The sequence below is a fragment of the Stigmatopora nigra genome, chromosome 14 (genome assembly GCF_051989575.1).
Source record: "Stigmatopora nigra isolate UIUO_SnigA chromosome 14, RoL_Snig_1.1, whole genome shotgun sequence".
NCBI classification, from domain to species: Eukaryota; Metazoa; Chordata; class Actinopteri; order Syngnathiformes; family Syngnathidae; genus Stigmatopora; species Stigmatopora nigra.
The window spans coordinates 11,939,015-11,949,458 of record NC_135521.1 but is presented as its reverse complement, the minus strand read 5'-3'; the positions used below and the strand labels follow the sequence as shown (position 1 = coordinate 11,949,458).

The window sequence follows — 10,444 nt, the reverse complement described above, 5'->3', positions numbered from 1 at the left end:
ACAACTCGAAAAGAGATCCAAAGAGGCCATTAATCACCATTGCCTTCAAAGAAGAGAAAGAATGGACCAGAATAACTGCCACTGTAATCCTATAGTCACTAAGAAATATTCCAAACACTTCGACTGATACAAATTTAGACGTTTTGTTTACATAGAAATGATAGTCACTCGCTTAGATTTATTTCAGCGTCAACGTTGGCGATATGTTTACGGGGCCGATGTTAAAGGGATATTCCGACATCTTGTGATTTATAGAGGCCAGAGTTTAAAAGTCCAACGGGCTGTCACAAGCAACGGTTTCGCTATGACGGAAACTCATAGCAAAGTCCGTTTTAATTTAGGTCGAGCGCTGGTGGTGGTTGTATGGTGGGCGTGGGGGGTGTAGAGCGCGGTCTCCCCCCCCCCCCCCCCCCCTCGGTCTCCTCTGGACGGATGCCATCACTTCCTGCTTTCCAGTTGGAAGAAAGCGATGTGATTGGTTGATACGTGCGTTGGGCGGGTCCTAATCACTGCTCGCTCGAGCTCCTGTTACAGTCAGGCTGGAGCAGCCGGTGAGAGTGCGACTCGGACACGGCGCAAACAAAATCCACCGGCATGGAAGCAAGCGGCTGGATCCACTAAGCGATCAGATTCAACCTTTCTCCTTTTTATTTGACACACATTTCTTTCTTTTAAAAACAAATCGGATCATTCTTTTTTTTTTTTTAAATTTCGATCCAGGAGCGTGTCCGATTCGGAGCGCAGATCCGCCGGGGACGCACGCCGAGCAACCCGTGGAGACCGGAGGGATATTTACAATAGAAAACTCAATTCAATCGCAATAAGAATAGCCGCGAGTGACAGCGCACCCGGGGATGACTTGGAGATCTCGGACCCCCAGCCGGACTTGTGACTGATGGATTGATGTGGAGGTAGCGACAGGTATCAATAGACAGAGTGAGAGGGACAGCCATCTGATTGGACGCCCCCTACTGTGAAACCTGCTTTTTATTTTTTTGCAATTCGCTTCTTTCATCGAGAAGGTCGCTCGTTTTTTTTTTTTTGCGTCAAACGCAACCCACCGGGGACACTTGTCATCCACCTAAAGATAGGGTTCAGTCAAGGACATTGGGCCTGGACTAGAATTCAACAAATTGGCCACAAGGACATGTACATGATAGTCAGTTCACATGCTCCAGACTGATTGACACTCATCTTCCCAGAGGCCCATATTCTCCTAAAGACTGTCCATTCTGGGCTTGCTGTCCTAATCTACTCCCACTTTTTTGTGTGTGTCACTGTGTTAGTGTACATTCAGCAGCATGGCAGGACTGGGCTGTTGGAAGTATTACCTCTGGATCTTTATCTTGATGTGTAGAACGGTGCAACTTTCAGCCAAATCTCTGGAGACCATCATTTGGAACTCGCAAAATACCAAGTAAGTGTTCAACTTTCATTTATTTATGACTCTTTGAGTGCATGCATAATGAAGGAATCCTGTAAAAAGGGGAAAAAATCCAATTTGTAATCTTGGTTGAACTGTTCTGTGAAATCTGACAATTATTTACAGCTGAAGCTAAATATTGTTAATTGTTTTTGGCCTCGATTAATTTCAACCACGAGCTACACGCTGACTCATTATAAACATAATCTCACTCCGGGCGCCATGATAAATGCTTCATTATAACAAATTGTAACATCTACCCTTACACGCTACATTAAAAATATTTTGGTTCTAATCAAGGCGATGTAGAAGTTCTAAAAAAATGTAAAAAAAAATCCCACTGATTTCCCACCCATTGCCTAATTGTTGTAAACTACACAATCTGGAATCAAACTAATGGGTATTCATTCAAATAGAAAGGGCGAAACGGGCTAAATGAATCAAGTTTGGTCCAGGTGTTCTGAACACTAACTCCTGGGTGGTTAGCTTTGCCCCCTTGCGCACTGATCCATAGAAATGTGTGAGACTGTGGTTTCAGATAGCCAGGGAATAAGTGTTTTAAACACTTGGGAGATGAAGTGGGCCAGGTTGACGGTTTGGTCGTCAATTCATTGCAATCCGCCATTAGGATTAGGTTCTCCCATGCAAGCAAGCACCTGGGAAAAGTTCCTATTATTACTCTCATTCTCCAAACATGGCAGACTGCTTCTAATGAAATAGGTTCTGGTAGCAATTATCACCCATTGAGTCTGGACTCCTGTGTTTGCGTGGTGTTGAATCGCACGCGCCGAGTGTGGAAATGTAGTCAAAAGAAACAAAAACCAAAAATAGCCTCTATATTTGTGTGCTTGGAGGGAGAGAGTTGACCTTCAGCTTGTGAGTGAGGCCAGAATTTATTTATCCCTTAAATGCCACATGTCATAGGAGCTTGTTGTGGAGCCAGTGGGTAAGGTAGAAGGAATATTAGTTCTGTTCTTTGGTGTATTTATATACTACATATAGAATGTATACAGAATGTGCGTCAGGTCAAGAGTTGGACCCACGAAAACCTATCATTTTTTTATTTGTCCGCCATCTCAGAAGTAATAATCCCAGTCTGATACGTTAAAGACGTTAAAACAGCCTCAGTTGCTTCCAGACAAATCCAAAAAGAGCGACATTTATTACATTTATTGATTTATTGTTGTTGTCACCTGAAGGGAATAGCTTCAAAAGTAGCCATGTTTCTTTAAGGGAGTCAAAGATTATTCTTCCATCTGTTTCTTCACTCTGCTCCATGTCAATTCCCCACACTGGTCAAATATTTCATAAAGTTCACGGTGGAACAATAAGGCGCTCTGCAAAGTGTTAGAACCCCCCTTCCCTCCCTTCCCCAATCTAATTATTCTGCTGCTGTGTGCTTTGAAAACAATAGACAATTATCTTCCCGTTTGCAGGCTCGGCAATAACAACACACAAACCTGTTTTTCTTCTGCAACATATCCGTCAACCGGCTGTCTGATGGCCAATAAAAAAAAAATAGGAATACATATACGGCAATCAGTATTGCTTGTATTTTTCTTAAATCCATCTGTGTCAAAGCGTATATAGTACCAGCCTTCTGAGATAACACAGCAATGTACTATACAGTACACTATCAGGTGACCTATCTGGATTTATGATGTCTTACTTTCTCTTCCCAGTTTTGGGGAGAACTGCTGCCTCGGCTAATAAATTAATACAGCCTTCTGCTTGCACACTGTTCCACGTAGACACCAAATATAACAATACCACCACCTCCCCACAGGCTATGAGTTATGAGTCCATGTATAGGAAAGTAGTTGGGGCTGGCCCTGTTATTTTTATTTAGGTGTGTGCCTACGTTTATGTTCACATTGCTGCTGCTGCTGCTCCTCCATTAGTTATAGATTTTAATGTGTTAGAAGTCTGGCGCCCTTCTTATCAATAGCTGAAGTCCACTTAATTGATTTTTTCCCCACAGCGTTTGAACAGGAAGATACATCAAGACAAAAAGTGCTTTGTATGAAAGAGCCAGACTTTTATTTCAAGATAGAGAGGCTAATCAATGCTGTGATCATTAAAAACTTTTCTGGATTCAATTGCGCTGTAGATTAATCACGTCTACGGGCAATGGAGGAGGAAAAGCCTGAGCGTTGCTTTGGACCGAGTCAGCGGGGGGCCTGTTAGTAACGTGGCAAATAGATTGAAGTCACATCTTCTAGGAAAAAAAAGTTGAGATTTAACGCTGGCATGGAGACAGGTGTTTAACATTCAGCGAGAATTTTTTAACGTCTCATTTCTAGTAGCATAAACGCTGTATGGAAAACAAATACAGCTTTTTTTCCCCCTGGCTGTAAATGTATTCATAGTGTGGCCATACTAGAGTTGGAATGAATTTTTTCCCCAAGTTGTGCATTTTTTTTGTGGCTGGTGCGACTTATGTGGGTAATTTATAGTCCCTAAAATACGCTGATAGTTATTTGATCATTTACTAACTCACTTTAGGTCAGATACTAATTTAATTTGAGCCCAAAGTGGGGCAAGAAGAAGGTTGAATGCTTCAAATCATGGTTGGCAAAAAAATATATATATAAATAAATAAAAACCCAAAAGGACTGTTACATTTGATCAGAGCAAATCGGATTAGCTCTCATTTAGCTGAGTGGGATTACTCCGTAAAATGTCACTTTGTTATGACTGATCACGTCCTGTCACTATGGCCCAAACTCCCGCATACACACACACACACAAACTGCACTGCACCCAGGAATTCTTCAGCCATGTCAATTTAATGATAATCTGACAAGGTTGCTTGCGAGTGGCTCCTGCACGTCCTCTAGGAAGCCCCCCATCCCCCGAGCTAATATTTACCTCATGACCCGCCGTCACGGTGGCGTGTTTGCCGCAGCTCGGGAGGCAAACAGCGCGATGGGAGATGGTGGCGAACATTCTCGTACGCCTCGGAAATAAGAAAGCGAGACTGGCCAACAATATGGCGCGCCGATGTTGAAGTCGTAATCTGCCCAGGCTTGGGAACAGATTTTTTGGCCTCTGACTTTTGAAGGTCGCAAAAATAAAAGCAGCAAAAGGGAGGTTTTTGTGTTGATAAGGGTCAACATGTACCTCTCTTGCCGTGAGTCTCTTCTCGTGCAATGTTGCTTTAGTTGCTTGACTCACTTTTAACGGTTTACTGCTTTTGTTTGGAGCATGTGTCAAAGTGGCGGCCCGGGGGCCAGATCTGGCCTGCCGAATCATTTTGTGGGGTCCGGGAAAGTCAATCATGAGTGCAGATTTTCTGTTTTAGAATCAAATTTAAATGAAGAGTTTGGATGTATATTAAATTTCATGATTTTCCCCCTTTTAAATCAATAATTATAATTTTTAATCATCATTTTCGGTGTTTTTAGTTTTAAAATCATTTTGCAAAGTCTAAAAATATATTTAAAAAAGCTAAAATCACCATCATTATAGATATATAAAAAAGGGAATGTTCGGGGCTTTTAATCCAGTTCTTTTAATCCATTTGTAAAAAAAAAAATCTAAATATATTATCTAAAACCAACCTGAGTCTGACACCCATCATGTTTTTTTGACCAATGTGAAGGGGAAAAAAACATTTGCAGCATGTAAAAAATGCTGGTAATTTAGTTGTTGGCAATCTCCTCAGGTAGAAATTCCATTCAATCTTCTAATTTTTCTTCCTTAATTAGCCAGATAAGGCAAAGGAGTAAAATGCTTTTACAACTGAAGCAATTACTTTTACAGACCTCTTCGTCTTAACTTTTTTTTCCCTTCTAATCAACATCTCTTATCAAAACCACATCGTAATACCTTCGTCTCAAGCTAATCCATGTCCACAAAGTTCCCTGAGTACAGACATTTAAATAACAAACAAAAAGAAACAGAAAAACAACCTCTCTAACTAAATCCGAAACTGCCATAACCCGTTAAACAAGAATCAAAAAGCAGCCCAAGCTCGGAAACGGGATTCATTTGCTGGCGTTCAGCACTCCCTTTTGCCGCTGGCTGTGGTGCGGGTCACTGCTGAGAGGGTCAGAGGCCTGCTTGGCCCCTTTATCCCTACGATATGCACCTTGGCGCCCCCACCTCACTCTTTAGACTCTGATTGTGTTTCCCTCTGATAGAGATCTTATTACACGCAGAGAGGACTTAGAGCCTGAGCCTCATTCCGGGAGCCGGACAGCGGCCGACCGACCGACCCCGCCGCCACCAATAAGAAATACTTTTCCCAAAGCAACTGCCGTCAAGGCACCCCGTGTCTCAGTATGACGACAGCTGCGTTTTGCTTTTATGTGCGTGCACTTCTGCGTGGACATGTCTGTTGTTTCAGGGCCACGAAACGAACGATACGGACACCTGGGTCCAGAAAAAAAAAGGAGTAGTAGCAAGCAAGCTCCTCGGGATATTTTGGGGGGAATTTTTTTTGTTTTTCTTTTCCCTCATGGTTTCAATCCAGATGGAGTCACTTTATCCGCTGGCGGTTTTGGCTGCCGAGTCACTGAAAACTGATCATACTGATTTTCGGTGCTATTGATGAATCATTTCTGTTTATTCAAGCAGTTGCACATTCCAAAGCTCAGCTCGGATCAACTCGGGGCTCTGAAATGAGTTGCATTTATGCAAGATATTTTATATATATATAAATATTTATATATGTTTTTTTGACCTTTCTCTTGTTCACTGCATATATGCCATGTGTTCCCACCCCGGCCCAACGTGACATGAGCTACAGTTAGATTTCTTTGAAGACATATTATAGGACTGATTCACAACTGGAACAACAGCTGAATGTAATAAATGACTGGGAAAAGACAGACCTCTGCAGGCATGATTCAACTTTAGATTAATTACTTGATGGACAGAACATTAATTGAAATGATCAAGAGCCAAAACTAGAGTCATTCATGATTTTTTTATAAGTCCCTCAAGTACACACACTGACTTTTATTTTTATTAATTTAATACTAACAGCTTTTTCAGTCACATTCAGTCACTAGTAAAAAACATTTTGATATTTTTATGAAAAACAAACAAACATTTTATACCTTTGGTGTCAAACTAGCGGCCTGGGGGCTGGATCTAGCCCACTATATAATTTGGTGTAGCCCGCAAAAGTAAATCATGTTCTATCAACTTGATATTTTTCTGAAAAATATTTGTCTCCTTGAAGAAAGACTCCAAATATTGGAAAATATTCAATGTTTCTCTTTTTGTTTAAACAAATTTACTTAAAAGATCAAAACTACAAAATATGGAAAATATTTTCTGTTTTCCTATTTTTATATAAATATGTAAAATTTAAAACTAAATAAATAAGTGATTATTGTTTCTTTCTATCAAATTAGATAAATAAATAAAAGATGAAAACACAGAGCCTAATAAATAAAATAGACAATCCCAAGATTTTTACTTTTTAATGAATAAAAGCATCAAATTTATAAATATTCATCCAATCAAATTTGCTTAGACATCCCGCACGCCCACAGCAGCCAAATTAGTTAACTGTTATAGGTTGTCTGAAATAATGGCCGTTCGTAAGGGACCATAACTCCAAAGTTAAATATAACTGTCACTTTGGTGATAATTGTGATTTGTAGTCTGCTTACATTTAAATCAACAGATGCCCTAAATGCAGACATCTTAAATATTTGGAACAGCAATAACATGGCACTTTAAAATCCCCTAAATGACCATTATAGAAAGTCCAAGCCCTTACACTGGCGTACTTCTCAGTTGGCTGTTGAATTTCGCACATAAAACTACACCTCAACTCTTTACAATCGTTCACATTATTGAGAAGGTAGAACGACCATAAAAAAAACTTTAAAAAAAACCTGCCAATTTGCTTTAATTGCACTGCGAGGGCCACTTGGAACGCCTAAAGTCAGTAACAATTTCTGCTACTGTGCAAGTTCACACTCTCGGTAAAGAAAACACGAATTCCGCATGTGAAAGGGCCGAGTGTAAGCTTATGGCAAGGCAGCAAACGAGCGCTTGAGAACGTCGCCTGGCTATTGTTCTTTGTTCAGCCACAGTAGAACATTAAGGAAGTGTGAGGAGTGTGCCAGTTTGCCCCCGTCAAAGTGTCGAGGAAGACCGTAGAGTGGCTCAACAGTGGCTGCCTTTACAGGCTGTCGGTTAGAAAACAGGCCTTCATTAGACAGGAGCCGGGCTGGCACGGAATGGTAAGAAGTTCCCATCGGCCTGGTCGGTGGGTGCCAATCTACGTTTCTACCCGTCTCCCGGGCCTGAATTAATTGAAAATATCGGTATGCGGAGAGTTACAGGAAGTAGGGAGAAAGTTGAATACGCAAAGTCGTCCTTTGTTTGCCATTTTAATTCTTTTTACATAGGCGCAGATGAAAATGAAGGGGATTAAGCGGCAGAGGAAAGGAAGCTAATATAGAGCGTTGAAACACAGCCCTGGGCTCAACCACACATCCTTTCAAACCGGCGCACAGCTCCCAGATTACTTCCATGTGTCAGTACGAGGTGGAAGGCGAGGGAATAAAGAAGCAAGGGGGGGACACGGGGAAAGAAGTTGAGCGATTGAAAAGCGAGAGGCTTTGGATTGCTGGAGATCAGCGCTAGTGTTGGACAGTGGAACGGATCTGGGTGACAGCCATCTCTAAAACCATTACCCCCGCGGCTACCAATGGGGAACTCGTAACCTCCTCATTCGGACTGACTTCATCGACATTTTCCGAGAGAGAGCCCCGTCCGTCTGTGAAGTCGAGGTAGACCTCATCAGACGGCAGGGGCAGGGTTGGCCCAGCCGGCCGGCAACTTTCACGGCCACGCACGTCCTTTCAGACGTCACCGCTCGCCGTCAGCCCGCGGGCGGGGACGGATGTGTTTTTCCTTCACTTTGCAACCACCGCAAATACCTTTGTGGGGACGCTGGTATTCATTGCTCTTGGACTTGAGGGGAATTGGAATTGCGGCGGCAGCCAGGGAGGAAACATTGGAAGGACAAATTGTTTTCGAAAATGTTAACTTACATGGCCCTTCTCAGAAAAGTACAACAGTCATTGGAAAGTACTTTTTTTTTAACCTTTGGAAAGTGTAGGGTTTTTTTTCAAGGTTGGCGAGGTGTGAAAAAGGGGACTCGACACTTTTTATTTGAAGGAATTAAGGGAGCTTCTTACGAAATGCATACAAAGATAAAATGAAAAGGTCATGCTGAAAGACATTAGTCCAGTGTTATGTTCATAAGTCATTTAAATAAATTTCATTTATCAAAAAAAATTCAGAAAAGAACACGTGAAACTTATGAACTATGATTAATGGGTTTTTTTTACAGTTATCAGTATCAACAAAGTATTTCTTGGCCTAAAAATAAACAAAAGTTAGTGTAAAAATGGATTATAAAAATGTAGAAATACATTTTTAAAGAGTTTTAAATAGTAAACACCCAACCAAAAGGAATTTCCATACATCTAATACTCCAGACATTGACTCAAAAACACTAAAACCACAGTGATACAGTATATTTAACTAAATCCTAGTCCACAAAAAGTCATTTTTTTATAACCAAGGTCATCTTCGACAATTATTGGGTGGCAGTAAAGATAATCCTGACCGTTATCTTGAGGTGTGGTTGTGTCAGGATTTTTTTTACTCTCCCAAAAACACTCAAAAATGTCAATGTTTATGACGAAAAATGTTACTGCGTGCATGTGGTTGTGGTTGTAAATACTGTTTTTTTTGGGAAATACTGCAATAACCAATATATGGTTAAATAAATATCTCAATATTTATCATTAGTGTCATTTTAAAGACAAAAATTCAATGCAGATTTTGCTTGAAGTGTCAATAGAGAAATGATAAAGTGATGATCCTCCATAGAACTTTTCTGGGTACTTGTGCGCTCTTGAAGAGAAAGAGAAAGTAATTAGCAGCAAAGTACTTCGACTTCAGATGTGACTGTAAGTATTGGAAGACTGAATGAATCATGGCCGCGCCAAACGAGCTTTGAACATCTCATCAATGATCATCATGAAGCTCTTTGTTCACTGTTATGAGTACACTAATGGAGTGGCAGTGTAATTGAATGGAGTACTAAGATAATACAATGATGGAATGATAAAGTCATAGAATAGTATGGTATAGTAGTCTGCTTTTCCCTAGTGGATCCCCCTCAGTGGTAGATGGGTGGTCTGCCATAACCGCCATCCCCTGTAACACACATACACACTTGCACATACACTCGTGTTAATTATAAAGCATCATAATCCATCTATGGCATACAGAGGCAGAACATGGAGACTATTAGGGAGAGCATGAAAATGGCACAGTGTATAATCCTTAGGACTTTGCCACCATTAGGCTCTCCAGGTCCCTAAGCAAAAAAAAAAAAAAAAAAGTCATTCCTCCAGTAATTTAGCTGCTGTCCCCTATTTCGCCTTCTGGACGTTTTCCTCATTTTCTCCTTCCGTTACAAACAACTGCAGCCTTTGAGTTTGTGTATGTATGTGTATGTGTGTGTGTGTGTATGTGAGTTACATCTATGTGAATGTATGTATGCATGCTTCTGTTAACCCATTCTGCCAAGTCTCGGCTCAGCTTTTTTCTAAGCAAACTCCCAGCATGGGGGCGCTCCCCCTTGTGTTAGTGAGGTTTTTAGAAGAAAAGGGCTATGGGGACTCCCGCCGATCCCAAGCCCGGACCCGGCCCCCTTTTACCCGCGTGGGCCGGTCCTGGGATTTGCTGCGTGCCGGGGCTCTGTGTGGCAGCTGTGACTGACGCTTCAATCGGCGCTCCCCGGGACACCGCAGCGCAAGGCCACATTCCCTTTCACACCTCGGAAACGGCGGAGAAAGACAATTACACACAAATTCTGCAAGCTCCTTCTCTTGGGCTCCCACAAGTATACATCTGTGATGCATGCCCGTTTAGCACATGGATGAGATAAATCTCTTAAGTCATTTCTGGAAAACAGTCCTTCTTCTGAAGAATCGGCAAATTAGTTTAGATGTCCTGGTCCAAAGTTGCTGTTGT

At 41.5% G+C, this 10,444-nt stretch overlaps 1 protein-coding gene across 1 annotated transcript in view; it reads left to right on the top strand.

The window, feature by feature from the left end:
- The first annotated feature begins 519 nt into the window (after window positions 1–519).
- efnb1 (ephrin-B1) overlaps window positions 520–10,444 on the top strand; it is a 64,585-nt gene continuing 54,660 nt past the window's right edge. Inside the window, exon 1 of the mRNA XM_077732769.1 lies at window positions 520–1,417. Within this exon, the coding sequence (XP_077588895.1) occupies window positions 1,302–1,417 (116 nt within the window). The 5' untranslated portion in view covers window positions 520–1,301. The remainder of the gene's footprint in view (window positions 1,418–10,444) is intronic.